Source organism: Gekko japonicus, unplaced genomic scaffold (assembly GCF_001447785.1).
Source record: "Gekko japonicus isolate JY-2015 unplaced genomic scaffold, Gekko_japonicus_V1.1 scaffold512, whole genome shotgun sequence".
NCBI classification, from domain to species: domain Eukaryota; kingdom Metazoa; phylum Chordata; class Lepidosauria; order Squamata; family Gekkonidae; genus Gekko; species Gekko japonicus.
Genome location: NW_015170289.1, coordinates 613,529 through 640,771, shown reverse-complemented (window position 1 = coordinate 640,771; position 27,243 = coordinate 613,529). Strand labels below are relative to the sequence as shown.

General features: G+C 43.9%; 1 protein-coding gene across 1 annotated transcript in view; it reads right to left on the bottom strand.

Moving 5' to 3' along the window:
- The window catches only part of LOC107116028 (protein eyes shut homolog), a 300,578-nt gene that overhangs the window by 166,360 nt on the left and 106,975 nt on the right, over positions 1-27,243 (bottom strand). The window contains 2 exon segments of the mRNA XM_015417875.1: positions 3,524-3,777; positions 4,241-4,322. Coding sequence (XP_015273361.1) covers positions 3,524-3,777; positions 4,241-4,322 — 336 coding nt within the window.

The window sequence follows — 27,243 nt, the reverse complement described above, 5'->3', positions numbered from 1 at the left end:
GTGACCTTGGGTCAGTTACAGTTCTCTCAGATCTGTTCTCTCAAGAGCAGTTCTCTCAGAGCTCTCTCAGCCCCACCTACCTCACAGGATGTCTGTTGTGGGGAGAGGAAGGGAAAGGAGATAGTCAGCCACTCTGAGACTCTGAGTGAAGGGCAGGGTATAAATTAAACTACTCCTCCTTCTCCTCCTCCTCCAGAGCTCAGCACAGTGCAGATGGAATAATTTTATTCTCTTAACAATCCCATGAGGTAGTTTGTGACTGTAAAAATTATTGTTCTAATAATATTTGGTTACGACTCCATTTTAACTCTGACCCCTTCAGTTATATGTACCAACTACTTTTGGAATCTGATAAATCCAGATGGCTATCTTACATTGAAGCCAAAATAAGTTCCCTGAATTTGTCCCTAGAATCCTTATATATGCTTTCTGAGTCTGAGGCCTTTTTAAAAATAAAATCTAGATTATTGGGATCAGAGCTACAAACTCTTTATAGCATGGCTAACAGAACCTGTTCTCCCTTACATCTGGGGATTATTCCTAATGCAAATCTTCCAGCAGTATACCTCTATCAACTCATAGCTCCAAATTTGCGTAGAGCCATATCCTTGGCTAGATTTAATGTTCTTCCTTCAGCTATTTTATCTGGCAGATTCCAAGGGATTCCCTATCCTAGCAGGTGCTGTCCTTGTAGGAAGGATTGTGTTGAAACTGTTGCCCATGTTCTCTTCCAGTGCCCTCTCTATTTGGCGTCCCGTCGGGATCTTCTATATCCCATATTAGGCCATTTTTTAGAGTCCCCTGATGATTTTAAGCTTCTTTTCTTGCTCGATAACACACACACAGAAATAACTGAAATAACAGCAGAGTTTATCTGCAGTGCCATGGCCCTCCTCTCCTACACCTGACAGGCAGCTGCCTGTCCAGTGTAGGAGAGGGAGAGAGGAGGAGTATTAGAAGCCACTGTGGAGGTGAGGCTGCACCTAACAGACAACCGCCTGTTAGGTGTAGGAAGTGGGGGTAGTGTGTTGGAAGCCATCAGAGAGTCTGGGCCAGTAGCTTTGCTTCATCTCCCACATGGTTCTTGGCCACTTCTGATTTTCTCAACTTTTAATAGTTCTCTGCAGTCCCTCCCCTGTAACTGTTGTGGATTTTTTTAACTCAGAACACTGAGCTCTGCAGCTAACCAATCAGAGAGTGGGGGGTGCAAAGAGGCAGCTGCCTGGCAGCCACATAGGAATCAATGGGGAGAGCACATTTCCCCCCTTTTGACCCACTTAGGGGTCGAATTTCTAAAAATCCCTTCTTAGCGAGCACCTACACCACGGTAGGAGCGCTCTTCCTGAATTTGGTGTCTCTAGGTAAAGCAGTTTGGCCTGGGTGTTGATTTTACGGTGAGGGGACTTTCTTTTATATATCTATAGATGGATATAGCTGCGTTTTTAAAAAATGCACTAAAATATAAATATATTGATATAGCATTGTAATGATAGATTTACTAGGTTCTCTTAATTCCCAGCTTTCATGTTAAAAAAAAAAGGAAGTCAACATCTCCTTCCCTTGTGAAAACACAAGGGAAAAGGGATATTCCACAAGGGAAGGAGACAGAAACTTATTATTTTAAAAAGATGTAAATTGGGAATTCTGAGAAATCTGTCATTATAATGATATACCACTATATTTTAGTGCCTTTTAAAAATAAAAGATGAAACGACTTGACTTCAGGGCAGGAGGAATGAGAGGGTATCGTTTGATGAGGATGACAGTCTAATAATCAAAAAGTGAGCTGGAGGTGGGTTGGAGTGGGTGGGACAAAGAAAGCCAACAGAATCATTGCATACAAGAAAAAGGGCTACTCAAAATTGGCTTGTGGGGAAAAAATGGAGTAAAAGTGGCCTCAAAAGAACCAGAAAAATGGGGGGGGGGCCCTGAACCACATACTAGAGGCACAAAAATGCATGCAGAAATCAGGGGAGAAACCAAAGCAGTATGGTGCCAGGCCCAATGAAAAAAGCCCATGTGGAAAAGCCCAGTCTCTCCCAGTCGTCTTGTTATAAACAATGGAATCCAGATCTGAGTTTCTAAATTATGGTATAGTAGTTGTGTTTTTTCCAGAGATGAAATCTTCAGGAAGGCTTTCTGACATCTTAATATCACCAAGCAGCATGAAAAGGAAGATCAATTAAAATACTATATTTAACCAGTTTAAGCTAAAAGATTGGCAGCATTTTACATGACTTGGAACTATTTTGATTTGATAAATATAATAAAAATTGTTATTTCATTATTTTATGTCACAGAAAATGATTGTTGAATAAGGCTCTTAATGGTTTTTCATTGTAATAAATCAATAACCTGATTTTCTTAATGGCATCCACTAGCTAAAATCCTTAGAAACCATCAACAATTTTAAATGCATGTTTATTAAAAATCCTACTTTGCTTGCAACTGATAGATTGCATTCAGATTCATTGACTAAAAATGTTGTGGTTGCTGTACTCAGAAAATGTATACAAATGGCATCCCTTGGAGTGGGATTAACCCTAATCTCATATGAAGTGACTTTATCACTGGCCGAGTTCAGACTGGCAATTTGAAGCGCTAGGGAGTTGTAGCAAAGAAAAAACAGAATAGACCTGGAACAGCTTGTTCCTGGTATTCCCGTTCACAATGCAGTGAATGAAGCGGAAGGATACCGTGGAGGAAGCGCAAAGGAGTGTTTGCACTGTCGCCGGCCCCTGGTGGGCTGTTAGCGTGGTTTCTGTACTCAGATGCGTGTGCCTATGCGCATGGGCACATCAGCAAATAGGGCAGGATCAACTCCACACTTCCACTTGGCACGCCGGAGCATTCCGGTCGTGTGCATGTGCGTATATGCGCACGTGCGCACATGCACCTGCCACAGAACCAGCTGGCACCTATTATCAACTGTGGGTTGTTCCCGCCTTAGCAGCGGTTGCGTTCACACTCAGGGAACTGGAATCAATGCGCTGTATACACGGTTTGCTATCACTTTAATATGGTATCTTTTAAACTTGGGAGGGAAGCAGCACAAGATGGCTTGAGTACTTGAGTACGGCTGGGGGATGCCTGAAACGTGCCTGTGTGAACCCGCCCCTTAAGCTGCTACTGAAACGCTCCTCAAACGTTTGGCTACCGGGCCAAACTGCCAGTCTGAATGCGGCCACTGTGTTTATGAATGTAAAAACAATTTCTGCTCATTAAAGGCAGAAGCAGCTTACTGAACTCCCTGATTTCAGTCTACTGGGAACAGTGAAACCAGAGACAGTTCCTTGTATTTAATGCTTCAGAGATCTTAGATTGCAGAACTCTTTCTTTTAAATATTGTCTTGTGTATGGGTAGTTATTTGTTTTTAAATAGAACAGCAGATTCAATCAAGGGCTGTAACAAATCAAAGGAAGATAAAAACTGTAGTAATTTCATTATGCATTCACATACAATGATTTAATGGGGGGAAATGAAGAATTATGACAACAGCAGCAACAAAATCCCAGTTCCTACCTAGTGCAAGTGCCTCCATTCCGGCATGGATGATAGTCACAAACAGGGACATTGCAGTTCTCAATGTTCCTTCCTCCCATGGCCTCATCTATGACAAATAATTCTTTGTTGTTCACTTGGAACTCCCGAATGCAGCCTCTGAAGCCATAAATCTGCCCAGCACTTGGATGGATCTTAATGTGACCAGGGACATTTCCAAGGAATATGGACCCAAAGGTAACCTGCAAAGGATGACAAAAAGCCATTAACGATCACTGCAACTGTCTACAAGTTGCATTCAAGAGAGAAATGGAAATAAAGGAATGAAAAAACTAATGTAGTAGTTCTGCCCTGTCATTTTGTCCTTTCTTTGACTATGGCACACACCTGCTCACTCTACAGGTGTAAAGTCTTGGATTTATAACTTTAAGGAAAGAATAAAGAGGTTGTATGGGCGAAACTACACATTATACTTGACACAAAGCTATTGTTGGAAATAGTTTCCGCAGACTAACCACTAGGAAGTTCTTCCATGAAAATTTGACTTAAATTAAAGGAAGTTGCACAGGAGCATTATCATTCATTTCAGTGGGGAGTGCAGTAGAAAGTTTGTGGCAACTAATATGGAATTAATTAAAATTGCCAGTACTATGAAAGAAATTAAAATAAACATGTTCCAGTTAGTCTTTGGATTCTGTTTCAAAGGGTCACCTCAGTCAGTTGATGCATCAGAAAGACTTCCTGTCGCATTGGTGAATTTTTATTTGTGGTCATTTCAATCATGCAGCAACCACCAGTACTGCCAAAAGGCAACCTGTAGCTGAAAAGAAACAGAAGTAGGGATTATTGCTTTTTATTTTGAAAGACAAACCTGGCATGTATATTATCAAATGGTATTGATCATGGAGGGCCATCAGCAGGCTTACTGATCAAAGTGGAGGCAGTGTCCACATGAACTGATGCTTCCACTCAAGACCATGGATGGACTAGGAAAATTGGTACATTTTACCAGAGCCTTAGGGATCCTGTGGTGCCAAGGCCACACTGCAAACCCATTATCATGGTATAGTCAATTTATGTATCTCTCCTATATCATAATCCTGTTTTGGAGTGGCAAGATTCCATGCTTCCCCTCAGCCATTGGCCCATCAGCCGCCACTCAAGAGTACTCGTGTGCCATGGGCTGTGTGCTGGGTCTGCTCCTCTTCCCCACCCACTCCCCCTTCAGCCACTGTGCCATGTCAAAATTACTGGCAAATGGCTTTCTCTCTTGACGAAGATGCTTTTCCTGTGTGGGACTAACTTTCCCCTCACTGGCTGTTGGTAGGTGTCACGAAATAGTAGTTACCTGTGTTTGTAAGATGGCTGTGGTTCTTTGTTTAAAATGTTCCCCCATAAGGTTTAATTGAGCTGTAGTTCCAGAGAGGGGCCTGCAGGGGTATCACTCACTGGGTTGAATGGGGCTTCCTCATCTGCTGGCCTACAGTTCCCAGCTGCCCCAAGGCCAAAAAGTGTGGGAAAACAGGGACTGTCCCAAGGCAGTCTTTGTCCCTGGGAGCAGCAGAAATTCAGCCACTCCACAACCGGCTGGACTGGGGAATGAATGGAAGTTTCTCTGCTCTCTTGGGCAAGAGAAAGAGGCTGAAGTACAGGTGAGCCCACAACCTCCAGAGGTAGAGAGTATTGTGTGTAGGGATAATCTGTGTTGTGCTCTGACCACATAGTCTCCCCTGCTCTGCACAATACCAAAGGGAGGGGGTAGCCCAGGGAAGCAAGGAAAGGCTGGACTCTTGGGTTGCCAACTTTCCAGAAGATTGGGGATTCCATCTCCAAATAGGGAGATTCAGCCAGAGGGTTCTCACTGTCCCTCTAAAAAGGCAGTGATGATTCTGTGAGTGGTGGCAGTGAATTTAAGGAGTGACATATGCCCACGGGATGAGGGTGGGAGGCAAAAAGCTGAGTTGTAAACTTGAGCCCATTTCGCCATGGTAGGCAACCAAGCTTGGTTCAGACAGAGGAAGGAAACCCTTCACAGACCTTTGTGAGGAACTCATTGGGGTCAGTCCTGACTAGGGTTGCCAGCTCCAGGTGGGGAGATTCCTGGAGATTTTCTGTTAGTGTCTATGGAAGCCAGGGTTTGGGGAGGGGAGAGGCCTCAACTGAACAGAATGCCATACAGCCCACCTCCCAAAACAGTTATTTTCTCCGAGGGGGTGGTGGTGGAGAGATCTGTTGTCTGGAGTTCAGTTGTGATACCTGGTGATCTTCAGGCTCCACATGGAGGTTGGCTGCCCTGGCTATAGCAGTCAGTGCTTCAGAGCAGGGTCTGCTAGATCGAGGTTCTTGCTGTAGAAGCTGAGTGGGTGATTTTGGACCAGTCACAGACTTTCAGCCTAACCTACCTCACAGGGTTGTTGTGCAAGTCAAAAGGGGGAGAGGAGAATGATGTCAGCTGCTTTGGTCCCCATTGCAGAGAAAGACTACTTTTACTCCTGGGAAACCATTGTTGCCAATTTCCAGGTGAGGGCTGGAGATCACTCAGAATTACAACTGCTCTCCAGATGGCAGAGATCAGTGCCCCTAGAGAAAATGGTGGACTCTGGTGCAGTCAGAGCTTCAGAGCATGGAAGAGACTGCAGGTGTGTGTGGGGGAAAGAAAAGCTGAAGAGAGAGGGGGAAATAAAGGTAGATTGATGATTGGCTGATGATAGGGTTGCCAACTCCAGGTGGGAAATTCCTGGAGATATGACGGATGGAGCCTGGAGAGGGTGAGGTTTGAGGAGGGGTGGGACCTTGACAGGTACAATACCATAGACTCCACCCTCCCAACCAGCCATTACCTTCTGGAGAACTGCTGTTGCCAATCTTAGGAGAGGGGTGGAAATCACTCAGAATTACAACTGATCTCCAAGAGGGAGGGGGGAGGAGAAGCAAAGCTGAAATCAGAGGGGCAGATAATGGCAGGTTGGCTGGGAAGGAGATAGGGTTGCCAACTCCAGGTTGGGAAATTCCTGGAGATTAGAGGGGTGGAGCCTAGAGAGGGTAAGGTTTGAGGAGGAGTGGGCCCTCAGACAGGTACAATGCCATAGACTCCACCCTCCAAACCAGCCATTTCTTCCTGGGTAGCAAGTGTTGCCAATCTCCAGGTGAGGGCTGGAGATCACTGAAAATTACAACTGCTCTGCAGGTAGCAGAGATCAGTTCCTCTGGAGAAATTGGTGGACTCTGTGTCATTATACCCTGCTGAGGTCGCCGCAGCACATTGACACTGAGTTCCCAAGGCGTTGGCACTCTCCCAGAGCCACTTTCTAGAGCTTGTTGTATTTATTTCCACAACGAGCCTCTTTCCTAGTTACAGAGATAAAATAGAGTTATTTTAAACTCATGCATATATATGATTAGGTCCCACCTTCTTTTGGAACAATACATACAGTGATCACAAGTTCACAACTTGTGGTATCCAAATGAAGGTGTTGGTTTGTACACTCAGATCTTCCATATTATTCCCATTCGGTCATTAGCTCCACACACTTGCACAACTAAGCATAGGTCTAGGACTGGGACATAGTCTTGGAAGACAAAATTCTAGATGCACATACTTTCACAAGCAGACTCATAAAACTCCCTCCATTTTAATTAATTAATGATCTTTATTGGAGAAGTTGAAATGTATACCAAATGAGACACTGAGGGCAAGAGAGAGATCTTTACATGTGTAAGTGGATACATATAAATTGAAAGTGCTGTGTTGACATATGCTTTCCCTAGTGTAGGTGATTGTTCAGAAGTAATATCAATGTTGAATGATAGTGAACTCTCTGGGTAGAAATTTCCCTTTTCTAGTCTACAGGGGAAATAGAAACGGAATGCAAAATGAAGGACTACACCTCTGAGCATCAAGATTACATTGTGATACAGTTATCACAACTTATGAAGGATGTTATTAATGTATACTCTGGCACTGAGCTTCAGAGATAAGAAGAATACAAGGTTAAGGGAATTTGTAAAATAAATACAAGGAATGTTCAAAAAGCTATTGAGAATTCTTTGGGGCTTTAAAATGTGATAATATTGGGTGTGGGGGGAATACTGTGTATATTATCAACCATAAAAGACCATTCTCAAAGGATACTTTTCACATAATTATTTTTACGTTATTATTTTGTAAGGAGACGTGTGCCCTAATTATTATTTCAGTGGTTGTCAAATGTGATCTTAATTATGAAATGAGTGTTCAGTTCAGTGAAAGTACTCTTTTTTACCATGCTACATTTTGAATTTTCATTTAACATTTATGGCTGGAGACCTGTTGTTAACATTTGTACACAGTCAAGAGACACATTAATATAAAGGTACACATATTATTTTTTTGCAAGTTTAAAGTTCAGTGTGCACAACAAAATGAATGTACTGCACATTTATCCCTCCATTGAATTAGGAAAGCCATTCTAGTTTGGGAAGCCATAAGCTTGATGAACTTTGTGCACCTGGAACAAAGTACTGTACCAGACCACACTATACTAAGTTTTTGTTGTCATTTTTGAAAAGTGGTACTAGTGGTCCAACCAATTTCTGGGATGTTACAGAGGTTTTAGGGCCAATCTGCCAAAAGACTGAGTCTACAACAGCTGCCTATCATCTCTAAGTAAACCCACCCAAAGCTCTGTAGTACTCACCAGCAGTGTTCCCTCTAAGCTGAGTTAGTGTGAGCTAACTCACAGTTTTTCAGCCTCCGGCTCACACATTTTTGTCTTGGCTCAGGAAGGGGGGCTCCAGAGCAAACTAAGTCATGCGGCAGCCAAATCGCTTGCTCACAGCTTTTAGGCCAGTAACTCACAAAGTAAATTTTTTGCTCACAAGCCTCCACACCTTAGAGGGAACATTGCTCACCAGTACTGCTCCTGTCATCCCAGCCAACACACCCAGAAGATGGGCAACCAGAAAACTCATGGTTAAGTGGACAAACTGACCAGTCCCACAGTGGCTCATGAACCACTGTACCCATGAATCTACGTAGAGAAAGCCCCCTCGTTACTAAAGCTTGGAGGGTTCCTCTTCTCCCTATAGGTCCCAAATACTGTTGTCAAGATCATACCCACATAAGCAGCCTTATCCTAAGACTCTGATGCTAGCATGGCACTGATGCTCCTGCTCCACATCCTAAGCTCATTGTGTAGAGAGGCAAAAATTCACAGAAACATCCCCAGAAAGCCACAGAGGTTAGCAATAGCACAGGAGTTCACAGCAATTCTGCCAAAATCTGCTAATTATGGAACAGCATGCCACTGACATTACCATTTATTTTATTTATTTATACCTTTGGCTTATATACCGCCCTGACCCCGAAGGGTCTCTGGGTGGTTTACATAGTGGTTCTAACCAACCAATTAACCTGACTAGGGCCACATTTTATCTACAGGGTGGTGACTGCCTACCAGCACCCCGGGCTAGTTGTCATCCGGCTTCCTTCCGCGGCTACAGATATTGGCGTCCTGGTGCCCTTTCTGGAGCCGATCTTCCCCGAGCAGCTTCCTCCGGCAGGTCTCGTCTTGGCACGTGGCTCTGTGTTGGCTGAAGTTCCGGCTACTGTCCACAGGTGGCTCCGCCACGCTGCCTCGCACGTCACCACACTCTCCAAGTGTGGGCTCCGCCTCCGACGTTGCTCCACCGGGTCGCCAGGAACTGCTCCGCTGCCATCATTGCTGCTGCCGCCGAACCCTCTACCTCACAAGGAGGAGTGGTGCCCCTTGCCACCTAGGGCAGGTACCCACTTTATCTACTTGCATTTATGATGCTTTCGAACCGCTGGGTGGACGGGAGCTGGGACGAGGGCCGGGAGCTCCCCCCGACCGCGGTGGGTTTCGAACAGCCGTAATGGCTGTTCATTGATATTACTTTGCAGGCGTTCTTACTGCCTGCGCCACCACTTCCTTACGTTGAGAGGCAGATGGGGATGGCCAGCAGGCAAATGCTGATGTGATCACACATTGGAATGCTACCATCCAAATGTGAAGTACACAAAGAGAGGGAACAAAGTACCTTCTCCTGAAAGGAACTCTGTAATGAGACCAGCAGGGGCCCCAGAGTAAATAAAACCTGGGCCCAGGGAGCTCTGCAGATTTGACATCGTTCCTACCTGTGGGCAAATTCCCTTTTCCAAGGCAAAAACTGGGGGCATCAACATGGGAATACATAACTGGACATTCACACACATTAAAAAATCCTGTCAACCCACTGATAACTCAGTAAGGAATGGCACCCACAGAGCAAATAGGAGCCCTGGACTTGGTTCCCCAGTAAGATGGAAGCTGGCCAGAGGTCAAAGCTCACATTCTGCCCAGCAGCAGGAAAACAGCAGGAACAGACCAAACTAGAAATCATGCCTTCAGTAGCATTTTCTAGCCACTCACCTAACAAGGTACACAGGAACCAGACACAGCATAGGACATTAGACATCCCTCAGCTTTGGCCACCAAATAAGAAGGGAGCACTCACTTGAGAAGACCCTGATGCTGGGGAAGATTGAGGGTTAAAGAAGAAGGGGACGACAAAGGATGAGATGGCTGGACAGTGTTATCGAGGCAACGAACATGAAATTAAGCAAACTCCAGAGCACAACGGAAGACAGGTGGGCCTGGCGTGATGTGGTCCATGGGGTTGCGAAGAGTCAGACTCGACTGTGCGACTGAACAACAACAACAACAGCTCTACTATTGACTTCTGCCATAAAGAATAGAGTAGGGAATGTTGCAAAGGAAGACACAGTGTAGTGGAATACCACTCCTACAAAGTATTTAAAACAGAATTATTCAGAAGTGCATGTAACTGTGATAAGGCTATATTATGACAGGATAGCTCAGAAGATTTTTCAAGGAAGGGAATGGGATCTGTAGACATTATTGCTGTTTATGGTATATTTTATTTGTTGCTGTATGCATTGTCTTGTTCTCTGTGCATTGTATTCTTATATAATACCATGTACTGTGTCATACTTTGTTCAGATTTCTGGTTTTGAATATTTGCAATCCCACTTCACTTATTAGATGTCTCACCCTCTTGATTGCATTGACCTCCATTGTGAAATCTGCCTTAAGTCTCAGTGAGAAAGACAGACTATAAATAATGTCAACAGAAAAAAAATTAAAAATAAAATATGGCATACCCAAGATCTCTGGTTTGCATCCAATACAGGGATCCTGCAGTGGACTAGACACAGTCTCAAGCATAGCTGAGATTTTGCCCCATCACTCATAAACATGTATAACAGCATTTCTCATGCTGATTGGCTGTCCTATATGCCCACTATCTTGGCCAGCAAGCCCTTATGCACCATTCCCCTGCTGCACCAGGGGACTAATTCCTGCCACCTGCTTCTAGGTGCCTGAGTAATCTCCATGCTCTATCCACGCCTCCCCCTCCCCAACAATTCAAGCTGCATGCCTTATCGGATGCCAGCATATGGAGTACTGTGGGACTCAGAGATCCTCCCCCTCCATAAAAGAGTTTACCCATGCACACACTAGACTGCCCCCTCCTGAAGCAAGCAGCATGCTGACGACAGCTATGATTAAGAATGAGCAGAGGGTGGGGCCACTATCAAATAAAGAAACTACTGTAGAACACGCCACATGTTTAATGAACAGCAGCAGGAACACTGAAAGCAATTCAGATGAATGGGGTCAGAGTCACAAGTAGAGCTGTCCCATTCACTGCATACCAGGAGAGTGACAAGTAAGCTTGTTGAGTAACTGTCTGTTAAATAGCTTGCAATGGTGCAGAAGCTAGGCAACCCCAACAATAGATTATCTAGATGCATACTGGGTGCTGTGCCTGTTGGCTGTGTCATAGGCACAGCATTTTGTTGGCACCATAGTGGCTGTTCCCACCATTGTACAACTGCCTGCAAAGAGTCCAGAGAGACTAGGACTGTAACAAGTAATGTTTCTTCCACTATGAGCCAAATCCAACACCACCTCCCACACAGCAGTCATGGTAATTAGTATTTTTTTCATATCAGGGAACTCACTAGGCAAACACATTTTTGGATTTTTTTGGGGGGGGGCATGTATTATACAGATAAGACCATACTATAGTGAGCCTCTAAAATTACATCCATCCAGAATCTGCAATCTGCCCCCCCCCCCACTGCAGAATAGTGCTGCAGATTCACCACCATCAATGGCCCAGTTCTTAGAGTAGGGACACTGTCAGCTCCCCAGTTAAACACTCTCCACAACACTTTTGGCAGTGAAGTTCTATTAGAGATATATTTACTTATAGGAACTGGTTCTTTGTCAGGACTGAAGAAAGTGCGCAAAGTACAGTGGTTATAGGTACAATCCAATGCACCCCCACACCCCATGCATATGTAAGCACTCGGCCACTAATGTTTCTGTGACAACCCTGACAGATATATGGTTGTTATCTATTCTAGCCTAGCAAAAGAGTCTCCAAGGCCAAATCCCATGAGAACAGGCCGAGGGGTGCAACTTGAGGAATAATTATGGCTACTATAAGCAAGCACTCATCCCACACACTCCCCCCTCAGGAATTCCCTCCCCCCAATACATGACAAGGTGAACAGTGAAGCAAAGCAAAGAGAAGCGAAACTGAAACCTTGACATTCTGCCCCCTCCCCAGAGCTCCTCAACCACCCGGCTTTTGAGGGTTATGCTTATGGAAGGTCTGAATCAAGCAGGAGGCTTTGATGTTAGAGGCCCCCACCCACTTATTATGTTCTGGCCCAAACTCCTTCCATTTAATCAGATAATACAATCGGCTTCTTTTCAGTTTAGAATCTAGGATAGTTTCCACCTCTTGGTGTGGCTCGACATTGACCATAAGTGTGGGGGGGGGGGAGCAGGAGGACGAGTCCAAGGTAAGGGTCCAGGGTCCCTCTTCAGCAGGTTGAAATCGAAAACAGGATGCACATTATGCAGATTCTTAGGCAGCTCCACTTCCACAGTTACATTATTAACCAGGCAGACCACCTTAAAAGGACCAATGTACTTCCACCCCCACTTCTTGCCCAGTTGCACCCCCCTCAGGTGCTTGGTGGATATGTAGACAAAATCTCCAGGGGCCAGGTCCCACCCTGGGCCCCGATGCTTATCAGCATAACACTTAAAACCTTGGCTTTAGTCAATGTCTTTTGGAGGGTCTCCCATCCCTTTGTCACTGAGGACCACCAAACCTGAGCATCTCCCTTCATGGGCTTGTTTAAGTCCAGCATTGGTAACGGGCCCCCTTCATAACCATGTACTGCCTTGAAGGGAGACATTCCTATGGAACTGTGCACTGAGTTATTGTAACTATATTCAGCAAAAGGTAATAACTGCACCCAGTCATCCTGTTGGTAGTTCATAAAACACCGGAGAAACGGCTCCAGGACCTGATTGGTGCGCTCAGTTTGCCCATCCATCTCAGGGTGGTAACTGTTGGAAAAATAGTCAAAAATGCTTAAATTGTTCAGAGTGTCAATGGATCTTGCTTCACTGAATGAGGAGATTTTCTTTCTGTATTAAAAAAACTTTATTTCTAAGGGTAAAGGGTATACAGGAAAACTACAACTAAACAAAACATCTAAGAGCTACATTTCTGCTGCTTACTTCTCAGAGCATAGTTACAGACTTCTCAAGCAATGGTGGACAAACACCTTCTTCTCAACCCCTAGAAAGGAAGTCACCTGAAAACAGTAACCAAGCATTGTTTGTAAACACACTCAGATTTGTGGGCTTTTCCCACATTGGCTGTCTGCCAGGTTTTCCTTCCAGGTTATTCTAAACAATAGCATAGAAAGGTAAACAAGTTAACCCTATAATGGCTGGAATCTGAGACCTTGCAAACACATGCATTTCCAACAATAACCACACTTAGTCCTTGCTCCACATCAAGGATTTTCAGCAACTCCTTCCAGAATTTGGCAATGAACTGAGAGCCTCTGTTGGATATTATTTTATGGGGCAACATATGTAATCTCACCACATGTTGCATAAACAATCTAGCCAATTACTATGCTGTGGGCACTTGCTTACATGGGATAAAGTGTGCCTGCTTTGAAAACAAATCCACCACCACCCAGATGATGGTCTTACCTTGGCTGGGTGGCAAGTCTGTAATAAAGTCCATAGAGATTACTGCCCATGGTCGCTTGGGGGTTTCTAGGGGCTGTAATAACCTAGGTACCTTCCCCCCTCAACACTTGCTCATGAGACACGTCTGACATGAAGCTACATACTTAGAAATGTCCCCCTGCATGCAGGGCCACCAAGATTGTCTTTGAATCAAATGCAAAGTTTTCAAATAACCAAAGTGTCCAGATATTTTGCTGTCATGCCCCATAGATAGAATCCTCTCAGTGACTCCAGAACAAAAACTTTATCGCCTCATACCAGCACCCAGTGTCCTTAAATAAAGTCCCTTCTTTCTCTATGACATTGAGATCTTGAAGAGAACAAGCAGCTTTCAGTTGTTCAATCCAGTCCCTTAGTTCTTGTTCCCCTCCCACTTTTGCCCAAGCCCGCGTTGTTACTGTCCCTCCCAACTGAGTGGGCATGAACATAGTGTCTATGACTTCGTCTCGCTGGCTGGCATGCTGAGGTAGGTGGGACAGAGCATCGACTAGGAAGTTAGATTTCCCAGGGAGGTGCTTCAGGGTGAAATGAAACTTAGAGAAAAACTCTGCCCAGCGCAAGTGCTTGACATTCACGCAGCAGGGGCTTTTCAACGCTTCCAAGTTTTTATGATCTGTCCATACTTTGAAAGGAACTTGGGCCCCTTCCAACCAATACCTCCATGTGGTTAAGGTCAGCTTAATAGCTGCCACTTCCTTGTCCCACACTGCCCAATTCCTCTCAGCCTCTGAGAATTTCTTGGACACAAAAGCAAGGGGGTGCAGCTTACCATTGGCTCCCTTCTGCAGGATCCCCCCCATAGCTACATCTGAGGCATCCACTTAGACAATAAACGACTTTGTTTCATCAGGGTGATAGAGTATGGGTTCAGAAGTGAACAGCTCCTTTAACTTATCAAAAGCTTGTTGGCACTCTGGTGACCAATCCAAGTTACATCCTCCCTTCTTGCTCTCAGGGCCCTTTCCCTTTGTCTTTAATAGGTCCATCATAGAGAGGGTCACCTGAGCAAAACTGGGGATGAAGGGACAGTAAAAATGTGCGAATCCCAAGAATGATTGTAACTGCCTTCGGGTCTGAGGGGGTTCCCACCCGAACACATCTTGTATTTTCTTAAGGTCCATGCCTAGCACCTCCTAGTGATTCAATATCCCCAAAAGTCTATTTCCTGTTTGTGGAACTCGGAAAGGTTAGCATAGAGGTGATCGTCTCTCACTAACTTCACATGTGAGTCTAGGTCTTGGGAGTATATTAACACATCATCTAAATAAACAACCATGCCCTTAAACAGATGCTTGTGCAACACATCATTAAGTAAGTTCATGAACACTCCAGGGGGACCTGCCAACCTGAATGACGTGACCAAATACTTGAATTAGCCCAACGGGGTATTGAACGCAGTCTTGTGCTCATCCCTCTCCCTTATTTGTACATGGAAATAGGCATCTTGCAGATCCAGTTTAGTACAGATTTTTCCCTTGGATGCTTCGGCCAGAAGATTTTTGATCAGAGGGAGGGGGTAGGCATTAGAGGCAGACACGGCATTCAAGCCTCTATAATCCATGCATAACCTGAGGCCCATCTTTGTTTTTCCTGAAGAGCAGGTCGGATAAAGCCCCGGGGAGGTGGCAGGTCGGATAAAGCCCCGGCTAAGGTTCTTGTCTATAAACCTGCACAATTCCTCCTTCTTGGCTGGACTCATAGTATATAGCTTCCCCTTTGGCAATTTATGGCCCGGTAAGATTTCAAAAGCACAGTCACTTTTATGATGAGGCGGTAACTCCTCCTTCTCCTCCTCAAACACTCGGGCCAAGTCTCTATACTTCCCCAGAATGGCTTCCATATCCTCCACGGCCAGGCATACATGCTCAGGGACCGGGTGAGGCTCCACCCCCCACTCAGAGTTTACACTGGGGGTCTAGGAACATGAGGGTTTTTACACTCCACAGTACATAGGAGTCATGAGCCTGGGGCCAGGGGCTGCCTAGTACCATAGGAAAACTGGCTGTTGGGTGTATAACAAAGGATCTCGTCTCCCAATGTTCTGACACCCCCACTATCAACAGTCTTATACTGGCACGCTTGCATTGTGGTGCCATCCATCTGGGAAAACATTACTGGTTCAGTTAGCTTTTGTGCTTTTGCTCCCAGTACCGTAGCTGGTGTGGGGCTTATTAAGTCTCGGGAACACCCGGAGTCTATGAGGGCTCTGACCCTTTGTTGGGACCCAAATCACACCAAAAAAGGGGGGGGAGGAAGAGGATCTCACTGATTCTTGTGCCGGGGTAGGTCGGACCTGCCGGTTGGTGCTCCTCACAGCAAGCTCTGGCCTTTTCCCTGCTCCTGTGGTTCTTCAGAACCGCTGGTGGAAGGACTCTTTGATGTGATGTATTCTGCAGCCTGCAATGTGCTCGGGGACTTTGAGTGTCACCTGGGCTGCTTGGCCTTCTTCTCGCACTAATCTTCTCAGTGCTCCCTCTCTTCACTTTTGGGCTTTGAACAAGCTGCCGTGAAGTGGCCAGCCTTCCCATAGTACAGACATAGGCCCTTCTTCAGGCGATTCTCTCAATCTCCACTAGGTAGCAGTCCCCTACCTGAGTCATCCTTGAGTCTCCAACACTTCGGGCTGGTGTCTTATATTGGTAGAGCTCTACCGGGTTATGCTGGTTCTCAATTTCACAGGCTACCTGGATCCAGTCTGCCACCATCAGGGGGTTGTCTTGGGCTAGGACCTTCTTGAGGATCACTGTATTCGGCACAGCCTTATAGAATTTGATCAGGACCTCCTCGGGCCAACCTTGCAGCTTTGCTGCCATGGCTTTGAACTCATCAGAGTAGTCTTGCACCGACCGGGCTCCCTGGTGCAACCCTTGCAGTCAGGTGCAGGCTCTAGTGTATCCTCGAACTGGTGGCATAGAGCCTGCATAAAAGTATCGATGTCTCGCAGCTCTGGGGCAGCCACATTGTAGAGCCCCACAAACCAGTCAGTGGCCCTCTCTCTGAATTGGGACCCCACATAGTTGACTTGTTGCTTGTCTGAGGCAAAGGTATGGTCCCATTCCCAGAGCATCTTCCTCACTTGGATGGCAAAGAACGCCAGCTTCCCCGGGCTGCCATCGAAGGTAGTCTCTAGCGCATCACAGGGCTGATCCCATTCTCCTTCGGGTCTCTGAGGGGCCATTGGCCACTCAGGCTCTTCTTCACCTTTCTCCTGCTTGGGCTCCTCAGAGTCCTCCTTCTCCATCAATTCTTTCATGAGCTTAGGCAGGTTCTTGACTGGAAACCTTCCTTCAGCTCCTTTAGTTTGGATTAAAGGCTTGATTCGCCACGTCATCTTCCCACTCTTCCCTCACCTTGCCCAAGTCTGGGTCATCATGGTGATGGTGTTTGAAGCCAAAAAAGTAGCATAGCACTCTGTTGTTTTTACAGAGTATATACAGTTTATTTACAGAGACTATATACAGTTTGTAGCAATTCAGGACTCCAACCATCAAAGTGCTATGCAAAACAGCTGTAACCATATAGGCAGGCAGTCACCAAGAACTGGTTACACTACAAATTTAGTCCAATCAGGATACAGTCCTGTGCAGTGCTGAGTCACAGTGACTCCTAAAGAAATGATGCAATCCTAAATCACATGATCACTCAGCTGTCAAACAAGATTGTCCTGATCTAAACATCCTGTCTACATGACTTGCTGTGATCTTGACAGCAATCTGTATATGCTGACACATGGAAGGTACGGGACATGTGATGCCGCTCTCAATCCACTCTCCAAGGCCCAATCCCATGAGAACCGCCCAAGGGGTGCAACTTGAGAAATAATTATGGCTACTATAAGCAAGCACTCATCCCACACACTCCCCCCTCAGGAATTCCCTCCCACCAATACATGACAAGGTGAACTGTAAAGCAAAGCAAAGAGAAGCAAAACTGAAACCTTGACAGACACCACCACCACCAGTTATATGTTTTATTTTTGCTATGAATGATAACATGTATAAAAGCCCCAGTCATTAGAGATCTGAAATTCAGCATAATAAATGGCACTTCTACATAGGGTTCCCCTCTTCAATATATGAGAAACTATATATTGTAGAGTATATAAATATTTTACCTATGACATCAGAATCTTATAAGGAAATATTTTATTTATAATTAAAAACTGAGCAGGATTCCTGAAAATTGGGTCAGCAAATACACTCATGCATCAAGCGTTTTGAAACCAACAGATACACTTGAAAGAAAAATGATTGATTTCCTGGTACAGCCTGAAAACATTTTAACTATAATTAACCATAATTATACCACATAAAATTGACAAGGCCTTAAGCTAAAAACCACAATGATTTCAGTGACTAATCATTTACTTCTATAGTTACCTAAGGCAAAACTTAACAGTTGCATATTCTGTGCTATCAGTTTGTTTTGATGCTGAAGGCATTTTTGTGCATCTGGCAGACATTTCTGCCACAAATTTCAATCCCATTTAAAAGCTAGCATATATTTTCTTCCAGAACCAACCACAGCTTTCTAAGGAAGATGGGATTTATGTGTCAAGTACATAAGTTACTTTATATAACTCAGGGAAAATAATACAGAAATTATAGAAATTTTAGTATAGGGGTTGAAGTAGGTAGTTCTATTAAATCAGAATATTGTTCTGAATTCACAAAATTTCATCTGATCCTGTAAGTGCTCTCCAAGAAAGTGTTTCAGTATTTTTTCACTGTCAGAGCAACAAACACTTGGTAACCTAACATGATTTCATTTTAACTGGGGGTTTGGCACTCTTTTTATCCTATAACATAACTTTTTCACACAGGGAAGATGCATTTAAGATTATGAACATTGCATTTGAGATTGTGAAGTGTGCATGCACACAAAAACTTATACCCAGAATTAAACTTTGTTCTTCTTAAAGGTGCCACTGGACTCAAACCTCATTCTATTGCTTCAGACCAACACGGCTACCAACCTGAATTTATGCCTCCAGTTCACTTTTGTTCCATTCTAAGCCAACTAACCCTGGTCCCGGTCACACGGGCAGGAAACTGCGGGGGGGAAGTGTGGCAGTTTGCCCCGGGGCAAACTAAGGCGCGGTTACCTGATCAGACCTCCCGTGGAGGTACTGTGGAGGTTCCGTGGGAAAGGAGAGGTGCCGATCGCAGACCAATCCCGCGCGCAAAAACGAAGTGCGCGGTGCGGCAAACTGGAAGGTTTTTTTTTGTTTCCACCATAATTGCGCATGCTCCGTTGTGTGCTTTTGCGCATCCACAAAGACTAGAAGAAAAAAAAACTTTTTCGCCAGGGAACATGGGCGGGCGCCGGATGCCACCGGAAACGTGATCAGACGCCCGCCCTTGCCCCGCAGTTTCCGGAAACTAGTACCTCGGAGGTACTAGTTTTTTGCCGCGTGGTTTCGGCAGGAAGCCTCGTTTGAGCCACGGGAGTGCTACACTTCCCAGATGTGCCGGTGAGATCACGCCTGGAAAACCCGCATGTCTTCCGTCTGACTCGCATGGCTAATGTTCCGTGTGACCGCAGCCCCTGATTAGTATTGCACAGAAGAAGGAAATGGTAATCCACTTCTGATCTTCTCTAACCTTGAAGATGATGAGAGTTTTAATTGTTTATTAAAAGTTTGTTCTTTGCTGCCTGTTAAATAGTGGGTTCCATGGATGAGCAGACCCCAAGTCTAGAGATCAGCAAGAATAAGACAAGACTCCAGGGCCACAGTCCTGTTTAAAAAGCATGGAATTGCCACACCCAAACACCCCCTATTCCCAACGATAGGCTATTTACATAACATCACTTCTTTACTGGTTACTTCCAAAGTCCTGGTGGGCTATTGTTCTTGGGTTCCAAGCTCAATCAGTCTCAGGTAGAACAGTCTTGGAATGTTTTAGTCCAAATGCATTGTTGGTGTAGCGTGCCGTGAATTCTGGGGTAGTGAGAAATATCCAAAGAGGCAACTGTCCACACAGCCTTGTGTAAAAGTTATTTACAAGTTTATTTACACAAGAGAGAAAATGCTGGTACGCCCTGACAAAGTGCTTCGCCATACACACATCCATAAGCAGAGAAAAATCTGTACAATACATGATTACTTATATACACACCCTCCACCAATCAGCTATTAGTGCTGAGTCACTCTGACTTAGACTACCAGCACTGGACAGAACCAGTTTAGTCCAGCTGAAGTGGCTGTCTCGAGCTGTCAGTTAGATCATCTAGATCACCAACTGATGTCTTACTTGCAGCACATGCTGACATACATAACACGCCATTGGTTTGTGTCAGGTTTCTGGGGGTTTTGTAGATTCTTGGATTTTATATTGAGATTCTCACAGTTTTAGAAAGTGAAATGAAAGCTGCACTCAAACCAATAGGGAGAAACAAATCACCAGGAGTAGTTGGGATATAAATAGAGCTTTTCAAGTCACAGAAACAGAGTCCATCAACATCTTTTTTAAAAAAAAACCCCAAAGGGGGTTTGTAGTCTATTGTTTTTCAATAGACTACAAAACTACAAAGAAAAAAATGGGAAGGGACTACATCTATGGATAAAGGACAGATACCCACACTAACTAAAAACCCAAGAGTGAGAGATCATAACCCAGTTAAACTAAATGTTAGTATTACATTTGTTAATAAGGCAATATACTTGTAGAGTTCTTGCTTTGCACTGCTTCTATGTTAGTAAATTAGTTACCTTGAGAAGACTTTCTGAGCATCTTCATTTCTTCAAAGAGCAATTTTCAGAGTCCTTCTGCCCTTACTTTGGCTTTCTGTCTCTAAAATCATACACAGTTTTCGTCGCGCCCATAGCCACTTCAGCCACAGAATCCTCGTCCGATCCAGAGGTTGCTGAGTTACTTGACTTGATTTCTTCCTCCTTAGATTCTTCCCCCGTTCCCAGCTAGCATCTCAAATGGAATCAATCTTCTCTCTTTTATCATTGATTTTAAAGATGACACCCTCGGGGATCCCCCACCTGTACTGAATTCCGTTGGTTTGAAGAAAAGAAATTAAATCCTTGTAAGCTTTCCTTTTTTGAAGAATTTCAAATGGAATGTCCTTTAAAGTCTTAATAATTGTATTTCCCAGTTTCAGTGGGGTTGCTGAAGTTGCTTTTAATATGGCATCTCTGGTCTGTCTTCTTGCAAATCTTACTACAGTCTCTCCAGGCAGGCTATTTTTTATATATAATTGGAGTATGCCCTATAGACAGTTTCCATATCTTTTACTATTTCTTCCGCTGATAAGCCTGTAACTGGAGTGATAGCCTTGGCCAGAGTCTCCTTCAAATCTTTTTCAGTTTCAGGGACCCCCTGGAACCTAAGAATCATGTTAGCCTTTTCCATTTGGAGCTGTAACAAATGATTTTCTTGAAGGTTTTGCCTTCTTTCAACTTCTCCCACTCTTTTCTTCATCTTTTTATTACTGGTGTCCATCTCTACTATTTTTCCTGTTACTTGTTCCACTTTCTTGTCTGTTTCTGCCAACTGACGCTGCTGTAAAGCGAAGTTTTGATTCAACGAGGTCAGCTGCTGGTTAATACCATCGAGTTGCTCTACCACCGGCTTTAGCATATCTGCTAGCAGCTTCATGACATCAGTTCCCTCCTCTGGCCTCAGGCTCTGACTACCTGGTTTCAGTTTTAACTTTCCTTGTGTCGCCGCCATTTTTCCAATTTGTTTACAAATTCAAACCGTAATACAAAGGCTCGAAGGGCTCGTCATTTCACAGCAGGCTCTCAGATAAGTCTCTCAAAACAAATCGCTGTTTGCTTTCCCCCTCTCCCCCTTCACTTCACTTAACTCTTTATGTGCATATGAGGCGTCCCTCCCTGTTCTCCACTTTCCCAGGAGGGTGATTTGCTTATCAATCAGTCCACTCAAACAGAACTCACGTTCATTGTCGGTCTTCAATCAGACCTCGCTCCCAATCATCGTTATTCCGCTGGATCTCTCGTGCTTGCCCCTGTTGAACTAGCTTATGCACGAAGGCCATTCAGCAACTGGACCATCAGGGCGGAGGGAAGCCTCTATTCTCTGGCAAATATCCATCGAAGAGGCTAACCCTCAAAAGCCCTCTGGCTTGGAGCCCTTCCCGAGAGCTCCGTGGAGGTGCCACGAGGTGGCACCCCTCCATGTTGCTGGTGTGCTAATGGCTCCTCTGCGGGTTGGAGAGAGCGACCGCCATCGCTAGTCCACTTCTGGTTTTCCAGTCCATCAACATCTTAACAAGAATGTGCAAACAAATATGGAGAAAGAGAAAGGTTTCAAATTGGCAAAGGTATTCAACAATGTATTTTATCTCACTATCTCTTAAATCTATATGCAGAACATCTCATAAGGAAAACTGGATTAGATTTAGATGAAGGTAGAGTGAAAATTGGTGGAAGGAACATTAACAATATGAGAAATGCTGATAACACCACATTATTAGCAGAAAACAGCCAAGACTTGAAATGACTACTGATGAAGTTTAAAGCAGAGAGTGCCAAAGCAGGATTACAACTGAACATCAGGTAATGACTACTGGGGAATTACACACTTTTAACAATGAAGAAATTGAAATTATTCAAGACTAGGAGTAATGCCCATTGTGGGAAGAAATACAACAGGATCTAGAAGGAAGCTCCAGATGAGTGCCCCGACTGTGGCTGGTGGGGCGGCAGAGGGAAGCAGAAAATGGAGGGAGAAGCCATTTTTCTTTCCTTCTGCTTAGCTATAAGGCAGGGCTGTCTCAAGTCATTTTGCTGCCCCAAGTGGGTAGAATGGGAGGACAGCCTCATGGTAACAGATATGGTTCCCTCCACCTCTGACTTATTTTTTGAGGAGGAGGGGCGTGTTATGCAGTGGCAGCTAAGGTAGAAAAGCACCTCCTCCTGTGCCATGTTTTCTGGGTTCCAAGGGTCTTGAAAGTGGTTCCATAGCATCAGGGTATAATGCTATAGAATCTACTGCCCAAAGCAGCCATTGTCTCCAAGAGAACTGATCTGTGTCATCTGGACATCAGTTTTAATAGCTGAAGCCCTGACTGCTACGTCACATTGGCTGTCATACAGGGGCCATCTCAGCAGGACTCCAGGGGAACTGATCACTGCCATCTGGAAAGCAGTTGTAATTCTGAGTGATCTTCAGCCCTCACCTGGAGATTTGCAACCATGGTTTCCCCCAACAGATACTAAAGGGAAATTTATTTTACCTCAGATCATCAACAACAAACTGTTTAGCATGTTAGAGGGAAAGGCCAGTGAGGTCACATATGCAAACGACCTCTGTGTTCCGAGGCAAAGGCAAATCAGGCCACATATGCAAATGACCTCTGTGTTCTGACTGGCTGTGGGGGGGAGAGGAACAGCAAACAGCCAGAGGGTAGGGAGACTCTCTGAATGACAGATCAGAGAGCGAACTGATTTTGAAGTGTGCTGGAATGTTCAGGGGAGTCCACGACCAACATAGAATTATATATATTATTAAAGATTTTCAATTCTTTTGCGCCATCATCAAACAAAATTGTGATTGCAACTGAGAAATCAGAAGGAGATTAAAACTGGGAAGAGCAGCCATACAGGAGCTAGAAAAAGATTCTTAAGTGTAAGGATGTATTACTGGCAACCAAGATCAAGTTAATTCATGCCACAGTATTCCCAATTACGGTATGGGTGTGAAAGCTGGACAATGAAGAAACTCACAGGAAGAGAGCTGATTAATTTGAAATGTGGCATTGAATAAAAGTTTTACAGATACCATGGACCACCAGAAAGACAAATAAGCAATTTCTAGATTAAATCAAGCCTGAACTCTCCCTGGAAGCTGAAGTAACCAAACTGAGGCTCTCATTCTCCAGTCACATTTTGAGAAGGCAAGACTTGCTGCAAAAGACAATAATGCTAGGAAAAGTTGAAGGCCATGGAAAAAGAGGAAGACCCAATGTGAGACAGTTTGACTGAATCAAGGAAGCCACGGCCCTCAGTTTGCAAGGTCTGAGCACAGCTGTTAGCATTAGGACTTTTGGAGGTGGCTAATTCACAGGGTTGCCCTAAATTGGAAGAGACTTGATGACACTTAACATACACAAGCCAGGAATAAAGAAGTTCTGTTTATACAAAACATTTACAGTCTGCTTTTCTGTATTACTTCAAACAGTTCCTACAAATAGACAATATAAACAATCTAATTCAATCCACAGCAACATACTTTATAAATTAATGCTAGAAACACCACAGTGCTGTGTGATCTTCAGCCACATTCATACATGTAATAATGGCTTTTGTCGTTTTAATAATACACACTCCATAATACAGTATGGTTGCAACTTACGGTGTTTGTGCAATAACATTAGTGGTAACAGATTTTCCATAGCAATCATTGTTTGGGGAATATAACGGGTGATGGAAGGATCCAGTGGGTTTGCATTCTGATTGACTTTGAGGGATTGAGATCACAATTCAAAATATTATCATATCTTCATCCCGTAGTGTTAACAGTTGTTCACAATTTATATAGGGTTTAAAATTTGACAGCCTTCATTGTGTCTACTCCTCCATTGACACTGAGAGGTAATTTGTTAGCATATTCATTTTACAGTTGAGGAATTAAGCTGAAAGATGATGATACCTGTGATTACCCAGAGATTTTCTAGCAGAAGTGTGCCTTGAGCTCAATTCAATGCCTTCAAGATCCAATGGCTTCATATTATTTGTCAGGTCATATTGAGTGACACGCAGTCTGTGAGTACAGCTGTGGTTAGACCAACAAAAATTATATCCTGGCACCTTTATGCCTTCAGCAAATACATGGACTTCTCAAAGAGATGTCAGAGAAAACAAAATTCGCCTCCTGATTAATTTCATTTCTACTTACATTAATCAGGTAGCCCTTTAATACTGAGCTCCTAAGAAATTATGAATATTTCTAATATTTACCTATGACAACTGCCCTTCCTTCAGCCAGTTTCAATTGCCACCAACTGTAGGTATTTATTAACATGTATAAGAGTACTTTAAGCTTACAGCTTCTATTAAAGAAAATCTTCTTAAGCCAACTAATATTGAGGCATTTTTCAACTGAAATAAAACATTGGCCAAGGAAATGTTTTAACTCATGCTACAAAAGCTGGAATGAACAGCTCTGTGCCACAAATGGAAAGTGCATTTCTGCCTGCTCAAATCACAAGGTGGCAGTAAAGATACATGGCAAAAGGGGAAAAAAGGAAATGCAAAATACGTTCTTTATGTCTCCCCACCACCCTTGCTAAATCTCTCTAGTCATTGAAAAGTCTAACTTCAGCCCTAATTGACAGCATGATTGCTTCAGCTTCCTGCTTATATCAAGGGAAACGTGGCAAAGTATTTTAAACTGATTACACTTTTGACAATATGGATGAGGATAGGTCCTGAGACATACGAATTTCCTAACTGCATTCATGCATTATAATTACCTAATGTAATCATGTAAAAACCAGTGCATTCATGCTTGTGCAAACATACTTAGGAAAATTTTGTTTACATCAATTACATTTTTATACAGTGTTATCACCACAGCCATATTTCCTGGGGATTGCCATGCAGATCCAACAAAATTAAAATGTCAAATCAGCCAGCATAAAAAAAGCCAAGCACATTCACAGCAGTTGCAGGCTCTGACCTTGTACAGACAGAAGGGGTGCAGTGGGATAACTGTGCCTACCAAAAGGGATTTCACATTGATAACCAGCTAAACCATATGAAAAGCAAGGCATCCTGTCTTCCAGCAAATAATCATACACCGCTTGCAAGGATCTTGGCAATTTATATCAGCAAGTGCAAGCTTTTAAATTTAGACCTACACACTAATTGTAATGTATTGAAATGATTACATGAATCACCTCATAGGACTCCCATGTTAAGCTTTGAGCCAGACCAGGGCTCCTCTGAGCGAACTTCCTATTGGTCGCTTCGTAACAGCGACCAATCAGAACGATACCATTCCCTAGGAGGGAAAGACTCCCATTGGTCTTTATTCTAGCAATCTCATTGGTTGTTATTTGTAAATAGGCGTGGCTACATTAGCCCGGTTATGTTTAAAAGGAGCATAAGCTCCCACTGTTTTCTGTTCTGGTTTCTTACTGAGTTAGTGCTTGCTCGTTACTTCCAATAAAGCTGAATCACTTGCTGAATCACTGTACGAGTCCTTTGTTAGCGCGATCTAACAATTATTTACGAAGGTGGGATGTTAGACAATCTGTATCTGCTTAACATATCACTTGAGGTCACAAAATCAATGATTTTACCTGTAAAGGGTTGATAGTAAGGAGAGGATTTGAAATTACTGCCATGGAACATTGAAGAGCACTTCATTTACACCCTTGATTAACCAGAGCAGTTGTCAAGGGTACGTCTAACCAGCTGTCAAGTAATATATGAGATTTTTCAAGAACACTGATTTTACTATTGAGTGGATATATCCTGTTCAGAAGTATAAGGATCTATGTTATGTTTTTCAGATGTAACCACCTCTTGGCTTCTCCTCTAAAATTGCTATGGCCATAAGTAAATCTATCTTGTTTTTTCTCCTTCCTAACAAAAATGCCAACTTGCTGAATGTAGCAGGATTAACAGAGGCATAATATTCTCACAAACGCAGTAGATTTTTAATGGATATGTGTGTGATAAATGGGTTTAAATGTTTTCTGACAGCGTTTTCTTGTTCAGTATATTTGGGCTGTTTATGCCAAGGTTCAATCATTAAAATTGAACTTTTTAGGGTTGGCATTTGATTTAAACTGCGAAACCCACCTTGTTTGTTGTTGTTCAGTTGCACAGTCAAGTCTGACTCTTCGTGACCCCATGGACAACATCACACCAGGCCCTCCTGTCTTCCCCTGACCTCCGGAGTTTGCCTTATTTCATATTCGTTGCATCAATAAAACTGTCTATCCATCTCATCCTTTGCCATCCCCTTCTTCTTTTACCTTCAATTTTTCCCAGCATCTGGGTCTTCTCCAGTGAGTGCTCCTTTCTCATTTGGTGTCCAAAGTATATAAGCTTCAGCTTCAGTATCTGGCCTTCCAGGGAACAGTCAGGGTTGATTTCTTTTAGGATTGACTGATTTGATCTCCTTGCAGTCCAAGGGACTCTCAAGAGTCTTCTCCAGCACCATAACTTGAAAGCATCTATTCTTCAGCGCTCGGCCTTCCTTATGGTCCAATTCTTGCAGCCGTACATTACTATTGGGAATACCATTGCTTTTACCATACAGACTTTTGTTGGCAGGGTTGTTAGCCAAACTGCTTTATCTGAAATCTCATTCACATGTAAGGCTTGTGCAGGCACCTTCTATGTGTAGTATCACAGGTGACTTGTACAGCTTTCTGAGCCTATGTGTGTATGTGTGCACAGTCCATTTTGTGTGTGGCAGCAAATACAGTTCATAAAGCAAAATATCAGTCTCTTTCCTTAACAGGGTGCTGTCTCTACTTTTTATTATGCTGTCAAGGTTTGCCATCGCTTTTCCCCCAAGGAGCAGGAGTCTTTTAATTTCATGGCTGCAGTCACCATCTGCAGTGATCTTGGATCCCAGGAACATGAAGTCTGTCACTGCTTCCATGACTTCTCCT